The 23773-nt window shown below is 40.5% G+C and overlaps 1 protein-coding gene across 2 annotated transcripts in view; it reads right to left on the reverse strand.

Moving 5' to 3' along the window:
* Nucleotides 1–6053: 6053 nt before the first annotated feature.
* LOC149903586 (kin of IRRE-like protein 3) overlaps nt 6054–23773 on the reverse strand; it is an 88196-nt gene continuing 70476 nt past the window's right edge. The window contains exons 3-15 of one of the 2 annotated variants that reach the window (XM_090108382.1): nt 21174–21323; nt 20401–20584; nt 19402–19596; nt 18822–19016; nt 18106–18177; nt 17503–17623; nt 17014–17154; nt 16498–16682; nt 15889–16044; nt 15374–15472; nt 15067–15100; nt 14550–14706; nt 6054–6487 (exon numbers count right to left, since the gene is read on the reverse strand). In XM_090108382.1, the coding sequence (XP_089964508.1) occupies nt 14565–14706; nt 15067–15100; nt 15374–15472; nt 15889–16044; nt 16498–16682; nt 17014–17154; nt 17503–17623; nt 18106–18177; nt 18822–19016; nt 19402–19596; nt 20401–20584; nt 21174–21323 (1674 nt within the window). In that variant the 3' untranslated portion in view covers nt 6054–6487; nt 14550–14564. Of the gene's footprint in view, nt 6488–14549; nt 14707–15066; nt 15101–15373; nt 15491–15888; nt 16045–16497; nt 16683–17013; nt 17155–17502; nt 17624–18105; nt 18178–18821; nt 19017–19401; nt 19597–20400; nt 20585–21173; nt 21324–23773 lie in introns of both variants that reach the window. The other variant, XM_090108381.1, reaches the window with a different exon arrangement.

The following is a 23773-nucleotide window of genomic DNA, read 5'->3' on the forward strand; positions in this document are numbered from 1 at the left end:
TCTGAAACGTGTTGCTTTTTCGAAGAATCGGTAAGCCGTGCGAATATTTGGGAAGTGAATGAACACAATAAAATTAACTTTGGGTATGTCCCTTACAATATCAATAGTTCTGTCTATTACCATACTAAATAATAATAATAAAAAACAGTACATATATTTTACGCTAGTGTGAGGCTCAGGTATCTATCTACTTAGGAACTCAATCTTTTATGAAAAATATTTTTTTTCACCAAACTAATTACTTATAGGTATATGCGATTCGTCGATATCTCTTGATTTTTGTTGGATAGGAATTTCAACTAATTTATTTTTAATTTTTACTTTCTCGTGTTAGTTACATGTAGTAAGTTAAAACTGTCAATATTTTATATTACATATACAGGGTGTCCCACTATGGGTATACTAAGCGCGAAGGAACTTGTAGTTTTGCATACACTGATCACGAAAAAAATACTTAAACAACAAAATTATGTCAATAATTTTTTGCTAAATTTTTCCTGAAAATCCATGTTGTCTTCTCTAGCTTCGCGCAGCCGGTATATACCGCTTCGCTAATTTTGTCGCATTTTGTCTATGAAAACATAACCTTAAACGATTGCTCACGTGCTGGTGGCAAAGTTGGGCGGGTTGCTTGTTACGGGTGTACACATAAAGTTTTAAAAATTCATCTATTTGAAAAAAATGCGTCTGGAATTTTATAAGTATTTTTTACGAACTCAGCGTATGCAAAATTATAGCCTCCTTTGAGCTTAGTATACCTACCAACAGTGGGACACCCTGTATACCTAATTATTTAATTAACATTTATGGGAAATAACCTACATTTATCTACCTTTCCTCACCTGGCTGCAGGTAAGTATAGCAATCATAGATATGGGTGCCTTTTTTTTAATAGTGGGGAAATCTTAGATTATGTCGGATTTTTACCGACTAAAAACCCCACTCTGTTCCATCGCGCTGCTTTGGACGGAACTGCAGGAACGGTTACGACTCTACCGCGTGTCCCGCTCAGCAGATGCCCGTTTCCAGGCCCACCACTAGAACCCCCCTCGCTGGGGGTTGCTGGAACGAAGGCTTACGCCACCAACGCGCAGACAATGGATAGATATGGGTGTCTACTACAGTAAGGTATATAATATATAATATTGATGGTTTTAACTTACTACATGTAACTAACATGAGAAAGTAAAAATTAAAAATATATTAGTTGTTAATTAATTAATTAGGTACTATTAATTGCAGCAGGCTTATTATGGCAGAGGTTGTTTTTATAAGTTCATGATATTGAAATCAGCTTATAAAAAATTGTTTCATCTAAATAACAGATGAGGATATATTTTTCTAAGTGCTTATAGATGAAGTATAATTGAATAAATAAATGTTGGAGTTTACACGATAATAAATTAATATAAATGTAAGTTCCTAAATACACACAAAATAATTATAGCAAGCAAGGTCAATAAGATAATGTCAAAGTTCATGAAACTCTTAATGTGACATAAGGTAAACATGCGATTGTTTGTTTTGCTAATCTGTGTGCATTTTAGTTATCACACATAATTAATTGGGAATACATATTATAATAATTAGTAGAGCATAAACATAAGCATACATATTTTAATATATAAGTGATTTTGTACGACGTACATTTGGACATGGTGTAGTGTTTGTGGAATCAACAATCAATTTGCACAAATCGTACTTATAATTTAAGTTTAGAAACAAACGAGCATGTTAAGAAAAAATAATTTTCATTGCTATTAATTATTTTCGACACAAGATTGACACGGGTGACAATTCGACTTGTAGTCAATCAGAGATTTTGGCAGCGAATGATCAAAGTTCACAAAATTCTAAATAGCCTAACATGTAGATATCAATAAATAATAATATAATTGTCCGAAGGGATTTTGAAGGTAATGAGATGAGGTAGTACATAATAGAGTTATATTATTATATATGATAGAAGTAAAGCTTTCAGTTTCTAAATCTGTTGTATGACGGTGGATTTAGATCATACGAGCGAATGCTCATTCTAACCCCACTATGTCATATTTTTTTAGTAAACAGGCATAGAGCATTCTTTTGTTGTTCTTAGTGCGTAGTTCGAAACGATTCTATGCAATGTTCTCATACTGAACAACACTGAATACGAGTTTACGTTTACACTAAAAGATTACGAAGGAATGGTCTTGCTCTAGCTCTAGCTCTATGATTGCGGGACGTAGCGTTTGCGGCGGTACCGGCCGGCCGCCCGGCTATCTATGTATTTTATACCCGTTAACCCGTGCGAAGCCGGAGCGGGCCGCTATGTTTTTATATACAACGTTCACAGTTTTTCTGTAGTGTATTTAGTATCAGCATTGCACCCGTGCGAAGCCGGGGCGGGTCGCTAGTAATTTATATATAAATTTGAATTCAAATTGAATTCAAACTTTTATGCTACATTGAAAAGCTCCTCATGAAACCATGAATAAACATTGTGGTCCACAGCCAAACATTGCACTAAAGATAATGAATTAAAATTATTTGAAAAAACTTGCAGTCGTCTTCGATTTAGCGAGTTCAATATTTACATAGTATATAGTATCATAATTTTAGATTTGGTGAAAAAAACAAATTATGGTACAATTATGGTACCGACGTTCCCAACAAAATTCATAGAATATTCGCTATTGTTCAACAGCATTTATGTAAGAATATACTCAATGTTATAACTAAATCAGAGTTAACATTTTATAAAATTCATTATTACACACATGTAAAGGGTTTTACAAAAATAGACTATAAAAAATCTAACAGAATTTATCAAGCGCTTGCGACTTTTATTTGCGTTGATCAATTACAAATAATTAATCGTGTAAATAATATAATGTATCATTACATTACACCATACAAAACATACCATAGCTAATGTTGATTTCTCCAAATATATAGGTAGTTAACTGTTAAATATTTATTAGTCCAATCCAATGAAATCATATCGGTCATGGCCAAAGAGACAGTTTTCTTTGTTATAATTGAAATTTCATGACCACTTTTACGAATTCACTCAGATATTTATATCCGATGCCTCTTACTATTATTTCAATTCAATTTAATACTACTATAAATAAGAAACATTTTGCAATTAAGATTACAGCTAAGTGCTTTGAATAATAATAGTAGGTAAGAAGAACAGTAGAGATATCTATTTTAAAATTTATTTATGGTTTTACATTATCATTTACATTCATAACTGTTAGCAGTTACCACGTCCTTGTTTTATTAATGTTATGTGCTGTGTCTAATAAGATTTAATCGATAAATAGAGTCAGGGTTATAAGACGTACCTATTAACTTTGTAAAATATTAACATAGTAAATCTTCTGATATAGCACCAGCTTTGTAACTACTGCCCCAAAGGCATGATATAGGAAATTGAAGCTTTCTTTCGACATTCTTTATTCGAACCGCTAGGGACTGGAACATGCTTCCTGAATCTGTGTTCCCCGATGAGTACAATATGGGGGTCTTCAAGAGGAGAGTGAACAGGTACATTCTAGGGAAGCACGCTCCATCTTAGGCCACATCTCAGCTTACCATCAGGCGAGATCGTGGCCAAGCGCTCCCCTATCGCAGCATAAAAAAAAAAGTGCGGACATCAACCCCAAATGTTGATGATATCACTGGTACTATGGTATGTATTTAGCATAGAAATCTAAATAACAAGACACTAGAAGTCGTAAGCGTGCGTGACCTTGTCGCCACTCAGGTGATTTTCACATCACCAGTGCATTCGTCACTGTTCAGTTGCTCTGGAGACGTATGAGTGTATACATGGTGTGTTTCAGCAATTCCCATTGCGGAAATTCTTCCACAAGTTGTAATTATACTTATAAAGGAATAATATTTCATCGGAAAATATATTTTTTTAGAAATAATGCCGTTTTTCCTTAAAATTATAGAATATTTACAAGTATTACGAGTGTCACCATAGTAATCGAAATAACAATGAATGACACAGTCGACCATTCTTATTATCACGTTTGTTCGTATTGGAGCAAAAAGTCTCATATACTTAGGGATGTTATTCTAAAATAAACCGTAAATTCGTGCGTTAGGATACATATTCAAAAGCGTAATTTAATAGTTAAGTTAGTTTTCACTAAAATCAAGCTGTCCAATAAAAGGCATAGTTTACTTATGTGTACTGTTTAGCTTTCGGTTTGAATGTGTTGATTTTGGCGACAGCGGTTTTCATACGAATTATGACATTATAGCACTTCTATGTGTCTTGTTATTTAGATTTATATGGTATTTAGTATCATTTTTACTTGTCTTGACCTTTCTAACTAAACAATGTCCATAATATTATTAGGGTCGTAATAATATGTTCTGCATGCTTTTCATTGTATCAACGACATACCTAGTGATAACACGCTAACTAATTCAGTAAAATTAGGTGATATTGCCGGAACATTACACTTCAATTTATAAAAATTATTAAGTTAATTCGTTAGTTATTGGATTAAATGAATGACCAATATTGTCCCTTGAGACTAAATACTACTTATTAATTATGACATAATTGTGTAACATTTTATCGCCAGCAAAGCCTATGCGTATGTTCCCGCTGATATGAGTTAAATTTAAAACGAACCACTTATTTCGTCAAGCGACACCTACAGAATTTGCTTACTTGACTAGTTTAGTTAGTTCTTTGTCAATTGACAGTTTTTGTAATCAGAAAAAAATACGCTTTGCCTGCCAAATTTTTCGCATGGAAAAAGACATTCATAATAATACAAAGTATATTAAAATATATAAAATTCTTACCACTTGCAAATAGAACTTCCTATTCTCTTTGTATTTTTTCCTGCAAGTCATACCAATTATAACTTGCAATTTCTCTGTCACGTTCACTTTATCTACTTGATAGTCATAATAGTAAAGATTGTGAGAGATATTCAAAAGCAGGTCTAAGGTTTCAGCATTTTTGACGCAGACCATTCGTTTGTTTAGTTTCATTAACCCCATACCTAAGGGGCAACACTTACTTAAACAATTTCCACTATCACACATGTTTTCTTTTCTTAATTCCATCTTGACTACTGTTATATTGGCTGCTGAACTAGCAGCAACTAATAAAAAAGCTACACTTCTAAGGAACATTGCTAATTTACCAGACGTTGCACTCACTTTAAAGTTGAAAGACCAACTGAAATTTGAATTTATAATACACACGACATTTCGTGCTATGAAGCTAAAATTCACAAGGGATTCAATGAAACATGGTTTATCAATTAAAATTTTAATACTGTTAAAATTCAACAATACAAAACATACCGGCACGAAAGTTAAAATAGAGCTATACACATAAGAGCTAAATAACAAAACATAAACATAATATAAATTATAAGTTAAAGTAAATGGAAGAAACTATCTTTATCAGTTAAGTACAATATGTATAAGCAGAAAATTTGTAAACGAATTTGTGCTTAGTTTAAAATTGTCATGAACGCTCAGTAATTCTTAAAATTTCTACGATATCAAAATTTTATAAGTATGGCATTGATAGATATCCGATCCAATATTAATAGCTTTAAAGATATGAAGTCTTATAGAAAGCGTCACTAATATGTATATAGAAAGAGAACCTTTTATCTTCACACTCGCATTCATGCTATACACTAAGAGATCTAATTAAATTTACATCTCACACACGATAAACTTAAATTTCTACAGCATCTGGGAACACATGGTCTAAGTACTTTTGATCACAAAAACTTTGTAAAGGCTTAGGTCTCTCGTTTTTAATGTTCAAATATTTAAAATTGTTAATGCTGTGCTTGTCGAAACGTGATGCGATTTCTTTTACTTTTCCTGGTCGAGGCATATGCTCATCTTCAATATTTCTACATTGTACTCTCGGTTCCTCTTTTAAGTCTTCAAACGAGCGCTCCTTTTCATTTATATTATTATCTACTATGTATTCTTTCTTCCTTTGCGAAGTTCTACGCACTTCTTCCTTATTAATGATATCAGTGAGTTTATCCGGTGCATTATTAACGTTTCTTCCAGAGTTATTTTTTTCGTACACATTCTTTTTGCTTCTGCGTAATCTGTTATTTCCCAAAGCGTCATTGTGTTCTGTCGATCTAACTTTTCCGAAGAAAGGATCTCTCGAATATTCGATATCAAAATTGGTGTTGGAAACAAAATTATTTTTATTTCTACTGCTTCTTTTGCTGCTTCTGTCAGACCGTCTAACTTTGGGCGGTTCCTGTTTGAAAGTGGTGAACATAATATCGTTATTGTTAATTTCATTTTGTTTAAAAGTTTGCGGGTCAAAGGCGTGCGTTCTTTGGTGAGTTAGAGGCTTAGACAGCGATAAATACTTAGGCGGTTCGCCGTGCTTGTTTATCATTAACTCATATTGTATGTGCGGGTCTAGTACCGCATATACGTTTTCTTTGGCTTCTTTTTCCAGCGACGATAAAGCTGCCTGCACAAAAAGAAAAATTAACTTTAAATATTGTCAAATAAGGTATGAAGGAGAGTGTGGGTAAGTATAGAATTTCTTTGATACGCTTGGGAGTATTATATTACAAGACATTTTTTAAGATTATCTTTAAATTTTTAGCGATCGATTTTATAAGTTGTGTAGTCATAATCAACTAACGTGATTTTTTTTATTTTATTATTTGAATAGCCTAGCTTGAAATATTGGAAAATTAGTATTCAAGAAGAAATCTTTTGAATCTGACTTTTAACGGACTTTAAGCTCGATTTATTAGTTATATTATTTATCCCGACGATTCGAATACTTTAGGATCTTTCTATTAATTAAAGTGCTAGTGACAAAACTCGTTAATTCGTATGTTAATCCCTTAAAAGCGAAGTCGTATGTCTGTTCACTTAGAGTAATTAAATGTCAGTTTACGGTAAATCATTGTGACAGGATAAACAATGAAGGTAGAACTATTTGGGTAATGAATGTCTCGTAATGAAGACTGCCTTAAAAAGTATTCAAATTTCCCGTGTTATTTGAGTTTATATGTTCAAATAGTTAAGAATCGATCATTTCTTATTCACATATCGATCCCACGAAAAATATTTTTAATTGATTTATAAATATAAGTTTATTTTCTTGATTAAAATTGATAATATTAGGTATATGAAGCACAGGAGAGATAGAAACTTCGACTATGTTTATTGATATTTGATATACCTTTTTTTTTTTTTTTTTTTTTTTTTTTTATAGTGGGGAAATCTTCCAAAGATACCCACGGCCCCCGGGGAAGGAGCCGTGGGTTATGTCGGATTCTTACCGACTAAAACCCCACTGTGTTCCGTCGAGCCGCTTAAATGATGGGGCCGCGGGTATTTGTTAGAATTCTTCCGCGACCCCCTCGGCGGCAGCCCATCTCCAGGCCAGGCGCAAGCCAAGAACAAGAAAGGTGGTTTGCCTGCTCTTCCCTCCCGTTGGCGGCATGAGCGGAACACGTCTCAAGTCGCCTCACCGCACCGGACGATGGATTACATTCCCCGTTCCACCGCCCGGCGCCCTTCGTCAAGGAGGCACGTTGCGACCGTGTAAAGCGGCCGCAACACGGCGACGACGCCCAATAAGACGTCTGCGCCGGATCGGGTCCGCGTGAGGATCCCTCTCGCGCACCCGCTCTGCCTCCTCTTTCTGCGAGATCACGCTCTCCGAGAATGCGATCACCGCACGCCAAGATCTGTCGCCATCCACCATTGCACGAACAACGGAGGGTAGAGAGAGATCCGGCCCGATTATCGCGACTAAGCGAGCACGGGGCTCGGCCCACGCGGGGCACACGGCAAGAGTGTGATCTGCCGTGTCCTCCGGGCAGGCACACCAGTGGCAGACCATGCTGGGCTCCCTCCTCGCGACTTTACACAGGTACCGCCCGAAGCAGCCGTGCCCGGACAGTATCTGCGTAAGGCGGAAGGTTATAGCCCCGTGCCGCCTGTCGCACCACTCTTGGAGAACTGGACGTATGGCCGCAACCGTCCTCTCACCCGCGCTGGGCTCCTCGAGCCGGCGTTCCCACTCTCGGAACCGCCGCTCGACAGCCTCGGCCCTCCACTCCTCTACTTCCTCGTAGGAAGGATTCACCCCATGTGACCTAGACGCCGAGACGCGGCGATACACGTCCGCTAGCATCTCGGCGTCCAGATCCCATGGCGGCGTTCCGGCCATTACGCAGGCAGCCTCAAAAGACACCGTGCGGTATGCCCTAACTACCCTGAGCGCCATGACCCGCTGCGGCCTCCGCAAGAGGGGTCTGGTACGGGCGCTCAGGGTGTCTGCCCAGATGGGGGCCCCGTAGAGGGCCATGGAGCGGATTACGCCAGTGTATAGCCGGCGACACCCACCCCCAGCACCTCTAAGGTTTGGCAGCAAACTTCCCAGTGCTCCGGCCGCCCCTACAAGACGGGGGGCGAGGCGACGGAAGTGCTCCGTGAACCTCCATCGGCTATCCAACACGATGCCTAGGTATCTCATGGTGGTGGTGACCCTGATTGCTACCCCATCCACCCGGATCTCTGCGCCTGCGCTATGTAGCCTCCGGCGACCAGGAAAGAAGATGGCTTCGGATTTCTCCAGCGCCACCCGTAGTCCCAACCGCCGGATGCGGCACACCACCTGCTCAACTCCCGTGGTAGCTAATAAAGCTGCGTCCTCGTATGTGGCCCCACGCGCAGTCACCAGAGTATCGTCGGCGTAACAAGTTACGCCAACACCTGGGAGGTTAGTGGCGCGCAGGACCCAGTCGTACCCGATGTTCCACAGAAGAGGCCCAAGGACCGACCCCTGTGGGACACCGCACGACACTTCCCTCTCACTCCATCCATCGCGGGTTGGATAGGCAACAGTCCTATCTGAAAGGTATGACCGCAGCAGTCGCACCATGTAGCCCGGCACGCGATGATAGTGGAGAGCTTGCAGGATACTGCCCCACGGTAGGGTGTTAAACGCGTTGGCGATGTCCAAAGACACCGCCAGGAGGACTTCTCCACTAGCGGCCGCATCTTCTGCGGTGGCTCTCACGCGAGATATTGCGTCGAGCGTGGACCGACCACGGCGAAAGCCGAACTGGTTCCCGCTGAGGTCTGGTCCCACTCCCTCCAAATGGTTGACGAGGCGAGCTGCGAAAACGCGCTCAAAAAGCTTGCTCACCTCGTCAAGCAATACAATGGGCCTGTACGCTGAGGGCGAATCGCGCGGGCGCCCCTCCTTTCTTAACAGGACCAAATTCCCTGTCTTCCACCTACGGGGAAATTGGCCCCGCTCAAGGCAAGCCGAAAACAACCGCTCCACCCGGGGCCCGAGGGCTTCCAACGCTAGCACCCACGCTCGGCCAGGTACCCCGTCAGGTCCAGGAGCAGTGTTTTTCCCTTTAAGCCGCGTAACTGCCGACTCCAACTCCTCATGGGTAACGGCAGGGATTTCTTCTGCGGGCTCCTCCTGTGACGCAGGTGTCGCCGCCATCGGCGGAGGAGAATATCTTCCCCGGTCCGGGAACAGGGATACCACAACCTGTTCTAACAGACGGGGCTCGAGAGACTGAGACAGGGGCGGAGCCCACGGGCGGAGCTTCTGCCTCACCCGTTTATACGGCCGACCCCACGGCACTCGGTTCAGACCCTCGAGCATCTCTTCCCATGATCTATCCTTGGCGCTGCTGATTGCCTCCTTCAGAGAGGTAACGCACTCCCTGTAGGAGGCATACAGTTGCGCTTCCTCCACTTCGTCCCGTGCACTCCGGCGCCGGTGCCTGGTGTACGCCCGCCTCGCAGCCACGCAGGATGCGCGCAGCTGGGCAATTTCGGCGGACCACCAATACATCGGTCTTCTGCGCGGATTAGAGCGAACTCTACTCATGGCCGCATCACACACCTGCGCCATGGCATCAGCCATCCATGCTGCATCGTCCTCTACTGTTGCGATCTGCGGTGCAGGGATCCATGCCTGAACTATGGCAGCCTCAATTAGGAGTTCCCTATCGAGACTACGAATCGACCAACGTGGACGTCCACCATTTAGGGAAGGCTCACCGCGAAACGCGGATGGCGCAGAGACGCTGAAGCGGATGTATCTGTGGTCCGATAGCGTTTCCACATCAGTTACAACCCTCCAGTCGCTAATTCGCCTTGCAAGGGGGGGGCTAGCGAAGGTGATGTCGACGATGGAGCCCCCTCTTTGCCGCACGCATGTTAGCTCACTCCCGCGATTTACGACCGAGAGATCAGCTGCGACCGCCCAGTCCTGCAGCACCGCACCCCGCGCATTTCTCACCGATGATCCCCATGCCATTGATTTGGCATTGAAATCTCCGGCTAGAAGCACGGGCTGCGAAGGAGCGAGGTCAATCAGTTCCCCAAGATCTGCCAGGAACCGCTCAAATTCATCCAGGCTACGGTTGGGAGAGAAGTAGACCCCGATCACTGTGTTACCATTGATCGAGGCCGAGACACAACCCTGCCGCCGGACTACCCTTTCCATTACTGTGCCGCCCTGCGTTACTAGCGTCACCAGTCCATCCAAGTCGGCCGCCCAGTTGTCCCGGGACGGCACGAAATAGGGCTCAGCCACCACCGCCACATCTATCCGCCACTCCGCCAGACTCTGGAGCAAAAGATCCTGAGCTCCGGCGCAGTGGTTGATATTGCCTTGGAGGAAATGGAGGAGAGCCATTACTGCGTTTCCATTTCGCTAACCGTCACATTCGCCTCGACGGGCGCGGGACAAGGACACGGCGCGGTACCTGGACCATCGCGTCCCCGATTTCCTCTTTTCCGCTTGGGAGCCTTGCAAGCCGGGCCCCCGAGCCGATGACCTGCCGGTAGCTTGGCCTCGGAGCATAGAACGCAGCGAGCGGCGGAGGCAGAACATTCCCCGGCCTTGTGGTCTGTTTCTCCACATCGGAAACAGACGTTACTCCTATCTACGGGCGAATTGCACGCAGCTCTTACGTGCCCCACCTCTAGGCATCGGAAGCACCGCTGCGGCTTCACCCTGCCAAGCGTGACACTTGCAGAGATCCACCCTACTTGGATACGGCCCACCTGTGCCACCTTCTTTGCCGCGGCTATCGGGCAGCTCACCCAGGCTGAAGTCAAGCCGCGAGAGCCCACGCGCAGTCCACTGCACTTAACGTGTTCTGTAGGGCATTCTCCTGCCTGAGAAATCGCAGCCACGACATCATCTACAGCCGCCGAGTCGTCCAAGCCGATGATGTGCACTTCAGTGCATTTCACCGGCCTGGAAACCTTGACGGTGTCTTCGTCCCAAATCTCCCGCAGCTTTGCAGCGAGAGCATCTGCCTCCTTCGAGCTTGCGGCACCAGGGATTTCTAAAATCCTTGCTCCAGTCGCGGCACGCTTGAACCGCAGCGCACCTACACCGATTTCCGCCAGATTAATCTTTTGGCGTGATCCAGCCATTATAGAGGCATAAGTGACGCCTCGCTCCTCTGCGCTTGGCTGCAGAGCAATTACGACAGCCGAGGACGAAGGATTGCGCAACCTCTGCGCCCTCGTGCGCACTCGCGCCGGCCCCTTTTTCTTTTTCGCCTTGCCCTTCTTTCCGACGACCGTCCATTCCTGCTCCAGCCGTTGCTGCAACTGGGGAGCAGAAGAAGTGGTGGGCACAGTCTTTTCAGCTGGCTTGGTCTTTTCCGGCTGCCGTGCAGCCTTACCCTTGCCCTTCCCCTTGGCTTTTGCAGCTGGATCCGGTTTTGCAGGCTTCGCAGCAGGCTGTTCCGGTTTTCTCGCCTTTGCTGGAGCAGCACCTTTCGCTGGCACCCTATTAGGGGGCTTTGGCGGCGGGAGAGGAGGAAATTCCTCAGTTGGGGCTTGCCCAACCGCCATTTCCTCAACCCTGCCATCCCCCGCCAATGGAGGCCTTACACGCCTTTTTGGAGGGAGGCGCTCCTCCAACGCTTCAAACCGGGCGTCCACCATTCCCCCAACCTGCCGCATAATCTCCGCGGTCAGATCAGAGTCCACTCGCGTTTGCATGGGCTGTGCGGTCCCTATTATGGCCTTCAGCTCTCCCACCTCTTTTCGGAGGCCCGCGATTTCCGCCTGCAACTGAGTGTTCGCAGCTTGCAGCTGCCGCGTCTCCTCTGATGCAGTACGCTGTGCAAGAAGCACCGCCGCTTCTTGAATGGCGTCTGAGGCATCCTTGAGGGAACGTTTGAATGCCACCCTTAGGTTGGTCGATTTTGCACGCACCTGCTCGATGGCATCCAGGCTCTCCTCTATACGGCGTTGGAGGGCCGCGGTAGAATCGTCGGCAAGACGTCCGTCCCCAGTTTCTCCAGCGCGGGAGGTACCGGCTCGAGAGGCTCGGGTGACCTGCGTCTCCTCGCTAGCCTCGAGCTCCGATTCCCTCCGTATGCGCGACAAGGCCTTCCTAGCGGCTGTCATGTCCGCTAGGGTCTTTCTTGCAGAGGCTGTACCTGCACAGAGCCCAGCTGCTGCAGCCCCTCGCCCTTTGCCCCTTTTCGAGGCTTTCTTGGCCTGCCGCGTTCGGCCTTCTTCTGTGGAGGAGCCTGAGCAGCTCGCTCCAGAGGACCGCTTTCGCTTGGCCCACAGTCTATCCTCCTCATATGACTGGACCGTCATGAGACTATCTACGGACGTTGCCGTGGACAGCCCACTGGGTCCAGTCTTCCTCCTTCTGGTTTCAACGCGCCCCGTTTGGGTGCGCGCCTCCACCCCACGTTCCGTTTCGCTAAGCTTATCGGTCTCCGTTAATCGTTTGCCAGTGGTCAGTTGCTCAGTAGCATTAGGGCCTGATGCATCACCCGTATGGCGGCCAGTGCCCCCTCCAGAATACGATGGGGCTGACGGTTCTGTCCCGTCGGGACAGTCCCGTGAGGGATTCTCCACACTCGAAGCGAGGTGGTACCCTCCTGGAGTAGTTTTCGTTTTATTGACCTCCATTTTTGCTTTTTTATTAACCAGGGGGCGCTCCCCTGAGACATCTCTATCTGCCGGATTCCCACCGACCATTCATCCTCTCGCCGAGTGTCACTGACTTAGGATTGGGGTAATTTTTATAGGGGTTGTCTTCCCCGCAGTCCCGAAAGACTCCCAGCCCTGTCTGCCATCCTGCGAGCAAAAGCTCCGCTGGCCCCTTTGAGCCACAGACACGCACCAAAGCGCCAATCGCCATGCATCTCCTGTTTACTCTTCTAATAAGAGAAGAACAGAGAGCAACCAGCTCGGTCCATATTCGCTTCACTCAAGGTGCTGGCTTGCACCCCAAGCTACTGAGCCCCTCCGCCGCGACAAGGCTTGGACCACGGGGGGATATTTGATATACCTACGTTTACAGTATGTTGATCAGTTTGGTATACGTGTAATTTTACTACGTCGTAAAAAGCACATGGATAGTCACGATAAATTTGAACACCGCGCCTCAGAACGAGTAATTACAATTAAGCTTAATCGTAATAAATTGTTTACATTTGTAACAAGTTTTCGGCAGCTAAAGGGAAGTTATTTATTATTCGTATTAATTTTATAGATTTTTAATTAGCCTGGTAGAAATTGTTTACCAATTTGATGTTAACTTAATTATGACCAATTCCTATCACCGATTTCGATTTATTACATTTTTTTATTGTTTAATCTTTAATTTTACTGTTTAACAATGTATACTATGTACTAACACGATAGCACTTATTCATGTCACTAATAATGTAAAATTTGATTGTAATTCAACTCTAGTCGTAAAAACTAAATACCTAAGTAGAACAATTGTATAGGTAGGCATAGTTTATTCAGTAGAGGAAGACTAAAGTGCATTGCAAGTGTTTTTAAGTTACCAACATCCCGGAAAAGGTTAATATATATATTATTCATTTACACATCAGTACATGTCAGTACCTTATAATTATTATTTTCTTAAACTAAGTTATTACTGACTCTATTTGTTAGTTAAGTCAAAACCATTAATTCTACAATTCTTGTTAAAGGTCAGTTACCAGTACCAGATATAGTCAACCATATCTCACTCATAGGCATAATACCTGTGCAAACACAGTCATTTTTATGGTACGACGAACGAGCTGATAGTTTGCTGGATGGTAAGTAAACACCACCGACCATAGACATTTGCAGAGTCACCTCTACAAATACGTTGCCCGCATGGATTGAAGACAAGAATAAAGAAAAAGAAAAGAGTGGATAAAGGAACGGATACTGGGAGCTTGTAGAACAACAGCAGCGCAGCGCACCTGTACCGTCATGACGCAAATTGTTCTGCGAGGCTGTTCGATCTGTTAGTATATAACCATCTACTAGAAGTACCCGACCAGTTAGTTAGACCCATGAGTGCGTATGACACCTGTGCAGACACAGTTCACACGGTGGTGTGAGCTGCAGCACAACAGCAGCACACCGCACCTGTTCCGGCATGACGACCTAGCAACAAATTGTTCTGCGACGCTGTTCGATCTGTTAGTATATAACCATCTACTAGAAGTACCCGACCAGTTAGCTAGACCCATGAGTGCGTATCACACCTGTGCAGACACAGTTCACACGGTGGTGGGGGGCTGCAGCACCACGGCGGCGCGGCGCACCTGCAGCGCGGCGGGCGAGTAGCGCGGGTCCCGCTCGCGCGGCCGGGCCACCTCGCGCGGCGCGTACACTGCGTCCGCGGGGAGCACTGTCTTCTCGCTGCGGGGAATATTTAGAATTAACTTAAAAAAATATAGGAAATAAAAAAAGAGCGTGTGTACCGAGCACACGTGTCAGAACTGAAACTTTGGCAAGATTGAAAGATACAAAAATTTTTGCTTTACTCCATGACATGACGGTATTTATTGCCATAACGCGATCTTAATATTTTACTCTCAACGCGCCTAAATAAGTTTCACTTCAAAAACTAGTTTCTTCTGAAGCTACTAAAAGTAATTGTAAGTTTGTTTCTAAAGTAGAGCATCACCAAAAAAATATAAGTTCATGAAGTATGAGAGCTTGAATTGTATGAATCTGAATATCAATAGTAACTTTAAAATAAACAATTTAACAGCTTACCTATCTAATTCATCAGTTTTGTACTCGACGCTTTCTAGAAAAAAAGGAAAAATACAATTATTAAATACACTGATAATCATTATGTATAAGAATATATATAAATAAAAAAGGACATGTACATAATATAATGTTTAATTGGCTATTTATTGTTAGAATAAACAATCACAATTCACACGATATATCCACAATCTAGAAGGTTTAAAACAAATGCATCTGGCAAGGGCATTTTTTAACTTCTGATAACAATTTAAAATAAGATCTGGGATTTAAAAAAGGAAATAAAACACATATTTGACATAAATCTTACCCCGTCTTCGCCTGCACCGCAGAATAAGACACAGGACAATAACCAACAGAGCCGCTATAACCAGAGCGGCCACTATGAGCGGAGCCACGTGCGCGGTCTCTGTTAGCGAAAAATTATCTGTGAGAAGAAATTGTTGATGCTTTTATTTTTGTTATTGCCAATTAGTTTGGTGAATTTGGATTGGATAAAAGCGATGTTATACGCATTTTTTTGCTTGTAGACATTAAAATGAGATTAAGAGGCTCTTATTTCTTTAGTTATTACTTATTACAATAGAGAAAGCATTTGCATTGCAGTTAACGTGTTTTTTTGCTACTGTTTTAGCGTTCCATCATAGCAAATATGAGTGAAACAATTAAAAACAATTTGTTATGACATCACGGAATACTTAATAATAGCTAACGCTATATCGTGTCATAACTAATATCTCTTTACATTAATAATTAATTCATAACTTATATTATATCTATCTGTACCAGCAGTATACATAACATAATATTCTGCTAAGCACTCACCATGTACAGTGAGCGACACAGCGTGCGAGGAGAAGCCGCGCTCGTTCTCTACGTGCAGCACGTACACGCGCGCGTCCGACACGCTCACGCCGCTCACGGTCAGAGTGTAGCGGTAGCAGCCGTTCACGCTTGATGCGTCGATCGCTTTGTACCGACCTGGTGAATAAAGATTATGATTGCTTGGTAATATGATTTAAAATATTTTTTGGCATTCTTGGAAAAGCAGTAACAAATAGCTCTACAATTGCTGAAAAAGCAGAATTCTAGGCTAGGTACTTTCTATGAATCATTTAACATATTGTATTTATAAATCAATAACTCCCTACACATATTATATCATCTCCCTATAACATCTATAATATAAATAAATAACTCTCTAGTTCTTATTATCCCAACCAAATCTTTAAACAAGTTTTTCGGAAGATGCCATACAACTACACGATAGCGAAGAACTACACGATAGCGGCGGCATATCAATTCCTTCAAAATATATCATTACAACATCACATGGATATCTACAGTCTACACCTCTCACTTTCGCCTTTATACACATCTAGGCTCTTCTACAACATTACATCAACATCTACTCTTGCAACATCTCTATCTCACCAATAGAAGAAGGCACATCCAGCCGCAAGCTGCCCCACAACCAAGCGGCTCGTCGTGGCGGCGGATCAGCACACACGGTCGCCTGCACCTTCGCCTCGCCGCCGCTCCACGCGTGCGCAGTGCCTGTCTCCGCGCCCACGGGTGGGCCCAGCACGTTGAGTGTTATCGCTTCCGATTGGTGGGTTCTGTGGTACAACAAAAAGTATAAAATGATAACAGCTTGTAACTTGGAATTTTAGTAGAAATATATGCGCTAAATAATGGCAATAAATTCATGTTTCTGACATGAATGGTTTCATAATGAATGGTCAAAACAAACTCAATGTTAATTATCATAATCATATAAATTAAATTGAGCAGGAATAACGAGCTAAATCAATTCATTAAGCAATCGATTTAACTTTATACTTTCATAGAATTTAAAATTGAAAATTCCATTTTTTTCAACTTATTGCGTAGTTAGTACATTAAAATAGTAAATTTTGTTTGGACTCATAATAGATTTTAGTATTTTACCTTTCTTCAAGACCAATCTGATTGATGGCCACACAGGTATACCTCCCGTGTTGGGTGTACGATACATTATGTAGTTGTAACTGAGGTGTGGATGAGATTGGATATCCTTCGTCTGGGTGTGAGGTCATAGAGGGTGTTGGGCTGTAAGGAAATAAAAATAATAAATGTAATTACTGTATATTATATATACTTACGTAAGTAAAATATTTAGTTTGACAGAATCTGTTGGATCGTTACTATTAATAGAAAAATAGTTAGGTCATTAAGAACAGCTGTTTTTTGTGTTGAAGCATTTATGCAGTTGATGTTTTGGTTCACTATTTAAACTAGTAAATGTATATTATATTTCTATGATCATTTTGTATGTCACAGGCAATTCCACTTTCTATGAAATGATATGCTCATTAAAATCAGCATTCTCATCTATTAGACAGACTATGTATTACGAAATTGTTTAATGGAACAATATGTACTAAACTATATACTTACTTATGATACCACTGGTAGCTAGGCGGCGGGTTGCCCTCAGCCTTACACTCCAAAGTCACTTGAGTGAACAGATTGGCTTCAACCACCGTGTCCGGCCCGACCCATATCACGCGCGGCGGATCTGGAAATTCTCTTAGTTTAATACTTTCGGAAATTAAATGGGATTCAATAGTAATGGAGCGAATTGTTGTGTGTTTCGGTTTATATCCTAGAGATGATAATGCCATTTTCGCTTAACCGTTTTAATGTAGGTCATGGAGATATCAAAAAAATATGCGTCCATGATGTAGGTATGTAATATTGAAAGGAAGAGAGTTTTCAATTTGCTATTCTGTTTCGTTCAATAAAAATTCCAGCAACTCTAATAAGGCTTTTAACTTTAAATCAATTTCAACATTTCTGCGAAAGGAATCTGCGAGATTTTTCATAGAATAATAGATTGAAACTGGACATTCTTCAATAGGTAGGTGAATTAGTTTTAAAGAAATTATTATACATTCGTTGATCATTATAAAAATCAAAAGTAAATATATATAACAAATATTAATGAATCAAAATTAATTCAATTGTACCTACCTACATTAACAAGCTTACAATACTTACATTTTACATCGATTTCTATTTTAACAGCTTCTGAAGTGCCCAATGAATTTCTAGCTTGACACCCATAGATACCTGTAAAATATTTTTTGTCAATAAACATTAATTTATATTAAGATCTGAAGAATTACTAACGATTACAATTACAAACTCTGTGAACAAACTACCTATGTCTTCAAAATTATAAATCTTAAAGTTCTACATGATTATAAGAAGGTTAAATGTTGATCACGAAATTGGAAGAACTTTGATGTACTCATATTGAAAACGACAATTGAAATCTGGCGCTCGGCCAACGCTCCTCCAACATAATATTGTAGACATATTTGAGAGTATATACAAGTAATACCATTAAGAAAGAAATTCACAATATGTGAAATGGATAAAGACGAATTTTGTAGGGCATATATTGTCCTGAAATATATCTCTGGAACGATCTAGTCCATAGATGAAATTTGAGGACATTTGGAACTATTCCCAGATTATGGCAATATCTTTGCCTTCTGCAAGGAACCCTAACATAAAGGCGAAATGGTTATAGACTTTAACCTCCTACAGTTTACGATGTATCTTAAGCCCCGTATAGGTACAACATCTAACTAAAGTTTCCAGGAACATTTTTGATCAACTGCTTCGCCACAAATGTTTACTATGAAAAATAGGCACTTATTCACAAGAATTCATCTTCTGTAACTAAAATGATCATATCAATAGCTTACCTGAATGATTTCTATAAACCGGTGCTCGTAAAAGTCTGGGACCATTTGTAGCGATGACCTGACCATCTTTGGTCCACCATACATAAGGACTAGGGTTTCCATCCGCCCTGCACTCCAAGGTAAGAGCACTGGAACCTTCTTCAAGACTGGCTAGACTACTCGCATCAGATCCCACTATTGAGACTACTGGTACAACTGAAATAGTAGAATAATAATAATTGTTAGTGGTATTAGTAGCGTCGGATTAAAAAGTTCTGTTAAAACACAATATAAGTATTAGAAGGGATTAGGGAACATTTTCAGATGCATTATACTTCAGATAATTCTACTTCCTCACATCTTTCCAATTTTAAATCAAGTCTATATTTTAACAATTAATGAAACGTGCTATACGGGGTTCGAGGTAAAAGTGATGTTAAAAACCATGTTTTTTATAATATTACATGTCATCAAAAATACTTAGAATCCAGATTTTGCGAATTTAGAATACCAGGCGACAATATTTAAATAAATCATTCACTCTTCTTATCACAGACTCTTCGCAACATCTATTTAATTTTAAATTACAAACAGTACTTACAAGTAACATCAAGCATGGTATACGAGTCCCTATAGTACGGCGACGGGTAAGACGGGTGGTGCGACCTGCAGGCCAGTTGCCTCCCATGAGCTGATCTTGTAGCACCAAGCTCTAGTACAGATCTAGCCGCCCATACACGAGGTCGCTCTACTTCTGATGCGTTAGTTTGACTCCATGCTGTTAGACGTTCTTTGTCTGAAAATGTAATAGAAAATTACGTGAAGTTAATCGTTATAAATATTTTAGTGTCTTAGACAATCGTCGCAATTTTCCCAATTCAGAATAAATAAAAAATGTCTTTTATTGAATTTGCGAGACTGAAGTTGGTTTTAATACAAGTGGTATTGGAACTATATGTAGTTTTAATATTAGCATTTAATAATTATTAGGTAGCGAAGTACTTCGGATAACTATCATTGTTTCTAGCTTGAATTAACTGTCAATTATAATTGTCTGGCTCAATTCTATCATCTTTAAAATCTGAGTGTAACATAACTTCAATCGATAATCCCACGATTTGACACAAAATTATATTCATTATATGAAAATTGTGGTTTGGCTGTATATCAGAATATTTAGGCAATTCTAACCACTAGCCAGAGCGTGCTTTGTGCAATTGTCCGCGGTTTTAACCGATTTACAAATATGGTACTAATGTACCTATTTGACGCGTAGTGTTTTAGTCGTATATAGGATCAGAATGACCACGATTTTACAGTTATTGATAATTGAGGTTTGCATTTGAATCAAAATAGAATTATCAGTTTAATCGAAATGTAATAAAGTTTTGATACAATTTCATTAACTCATTAAACAGTATGCTCTGAACTCTATTATTTAGAGCTTAATGTTTGGAACATAAATATTAATATAGTTTCTTATAGATTTAATCAGGAACGACGGGCAATACAATGCAACAATATACTGCAACTAACAGTTACATATTTAAAATGCTCCTCTACTCTATCTTGTAAATTAAAAAAAAAATATGTTACTTACCTAAATACCACTCAATATACGCCGGCGGGTTGCCATACCGCGCTTCACACACCACAGTAGCTCTCGAACCAGCGGGGACAGTTATATTCTGCCCTGGCAGCACATGGGATCCATTGAACAGAATCCTAGGCGTTTGTGGTGGCACCCGAACTGCTAGCGCTGCGGGTGGACTAGATAGAGCATCCTGGAAATACATTTTAATATGATGTTATAAACATTTAATCAAAATTAATAATATTATAAATGGGAGTGTGCTTCTACTATTGGAAAGGGAGCGATTATATGATATGATTTTTGTGTCCTTGGATAGTCAGGATTGAATATGAAATAGGCTGGAATATGGACTATGCTGGAAATAGGCTACTTTTCCGGAGTTGAAATATCTCACTCCCATCGGAATTTATTTTGAAAACACAGGCGAAGCCGCGTAAAACTAGCTTTGTTATATAATGTTAAGACCTTTAATAAAGGAGTTAGAATGTGCTAGTTATGAAATTTTGGGTATGAAAACAGCGTTAGGTTTTAACCAATTAGTGAAGTTAGGGACTCATTATTTAGATTTAGTGTCTGAATATTGTATTGTTTAAATGTTTGTTACAGTTAGAATGTTAGTTAGTTAGTTACATGAAGATATGCAAAAAATATCTACCGTTCTGATTTTTATTTACCAAAAAGTTGACAGTGATAGTAAGTACCTATATCACGCTTTTTACCCACAGCTAAAACAAATTTATGAATAGTATCTTTCTACAGAACCAGTTTCGAATATTTACCTGTACATCATAGTTGCTGGCTGTGACCTGGCACTGCCACTGCCCATCGTCGAGCTGAAGAGTGGCCGCTCTCACCCAGAGAGAGCAGTCGCCCCCCACAGGACTGTGCTCGTTCGCCCATTCGTACTTGCCTCTGTAGATGCCGACAGGCTGAAAAGGAAAATTTCAAATTGTTATGTCTTGAAGAAAAAAACATACGTGTGGCACTCGAGGACCGCCGCGGTAAAGCTATTGCATAGCATCGCATCGCTGTGCCGGTTGTAGTGGGGGTAGGTTTTTTCATTACGGAATTTTTACATTCGGTCGCCGCGCTCTAATTCTGAGATCAAAGCTATGCAATAGCAAATTTACATTAACCTACATGGCTTTATAATCTTGAATTGTGACGTGTGACGAATGCTTTACTTCTCTTCGTAATAAGTAAACTATAACTATGTTAATACGTAATTCCTTATATCCATAAAATTACATTTCTATACATAATTATAAAATCTGGTTAGGCATATCCGAAATGCCAGATATGCATTTCGGATATGCCTAACCAGATTTTAAACTAAACTAACTTGTATTTACTATTTGTGTATAATAATAGATCTCGTTGCATCAATCCCGCAATGCTTCAATCAACCTTTCAAACGCAAGCTTTCAAACATGTATCCTGTTTCAAAGTTCAGTCGAATACGAAAAAGCAGGATTCACTACGTGTCCTAACTCACAATATCGTCAGTGAGTTAGCACTAAAATGTAAGTGACATGTGATCTGTCATGCCTTTGCAATACCTTCGCTTATAAATCTGGTTGTAAATGGATTGACCACATTGGACCTTTGTGGAATTTTATTGTGGCAGGTTTAATAGAGAGGTATAGAAGTAGTTTAACATAAGGTTGATAAAATGTAATTTAGGTTTGACTTTTGCTATTTTATGAATAGATGTGATATCCTTTTATTAATCCGTAAACCTCTATCAAATACTTCTAAAGTGTATCCGAAACAGTTACAATATACATAACAGTTTGCATATAATGCTAAATCTAGAGACATTTGATGTTTACACTTAGTATATTTTACAGTTTTGTTTTTACTTTAATAATTATACCATTAACACTAATTATAATGTGTTATAACTTAAACAAGTGGGTAGATTGTAAATATAAAAGTACTTGAGTCCTGACACTAACTATCTCTGACGAGGTGTCCCTGCGGAGTCAAAGTTTTAATTGCCTCGATCCCGGTCGGAGTTTTTGGAACTTATTAACATTAAATACCACAAGATATTGAACAGTGTGATAGAATTTTAATTATTACAACGTACTTATAAATATAATAGAGCTATCACATATATTTTAAATGTTTAATCGGGCAAATCGATTGATACATAAACATTAATAAACATACTTTAGAAGTGACCGTTGCTTAAAACTCTACATTTTAAAGGTAGAGATTAAAAAAAATCAATTAATTTAATTAAAAAATATAAATAAGGTTGCTAATAAAAATAGCACCTTATATAAATTACAAACTAGCCTACAAGACTAATAAGTAATTTTATGTTAACTTAAATTTCTAAATAACTTATTCTAAGAAAGTGTCCATTGTCACTTGCTTAGTGTATGTTAAGGGGAAGTAAATCACTTTGCTCGTGTGCTTTGGTAATGGTACCACATAAATATATTCTATGACTAGTCGAGCTAAGTACTAAGATCACAACTTCAATTCTCTTGATGAACATCGAAGTTATCAATACATATTGACAGTTAGAATTCGTTGAGGGTTCAGTATTTTTTACCTTTTCCATTGCCTGTATCAGATCAGTAGAAAACATAAAACTTAACTATAGTAACTTAGAATATACAATAGAGGTAATAATTCTTTATGATATTTTTAATTAAGTAGGTAACTTGTTAAAACTCGAATAGTTGTTGTAAGGATGGATCTAATCACTTTATATTCGCTTTACTGTGTACAGTGTAAGTAGGTACCTCTTTTCTTGATATGGATAAATGCAAAATGTAGGTATGATGTTTGCATAGAAGTGGTAATGACTACCAATTAGGTATTTCGAGAAGTTGCATTCAGATTGATAGCAAATACTGGGAAATACTAAGAATGCCATTCAGGGCGAAGCATCGATATGTTCCTAAGTATAAAATATAATATAAAATATAAAGTAAAAAAAATAAAATCACTTAAAGCCTGACCAACCTGGACCCTAAAAAATTGATTGAAACAAAAAACGACGCCATCCAATTTATCTAAGTGCAGCGAAAAACATATATTTTTTATTGAAACTAAAAATCAACTCGTTTTGAAAGCAATATTTCATTCTTAATTAATTTTTATGTTGCAGCTCGCCACTTCACGAACGCTTCCATGATTGATATGAATTTATTGGTTTTTCATCGCGCTTTTGCATTTTAATTAGTGTACCTATATTTATAATATGGATATTTTTTCAATTTATTAAAACACACCACTCATTTAAGAACATAAAGAACTCTACAAGTACCTGAAGTATATGTTTGAACATTATTATTTCGACTTTTGTTAAAAATAAAATATTATGATGACTTTATTATTTCACCACTTTCATGATAAAACT

This window comes from Colias eurytheme, chromosome 13, assembly GCF_061535395.1.
Source record: "Colias eurytheme isolate Ceu_HAF_F1 chromosome 13, ilColEury1 Martin Lab GWU primary, whole genome shotgun sequence".
Taxonomy (NCBI): Eukaryota; Metazoa; Arthropoda; class Insecta; order Lepidoptera; family Pieridae; genus Colias; species Colias eurytheme.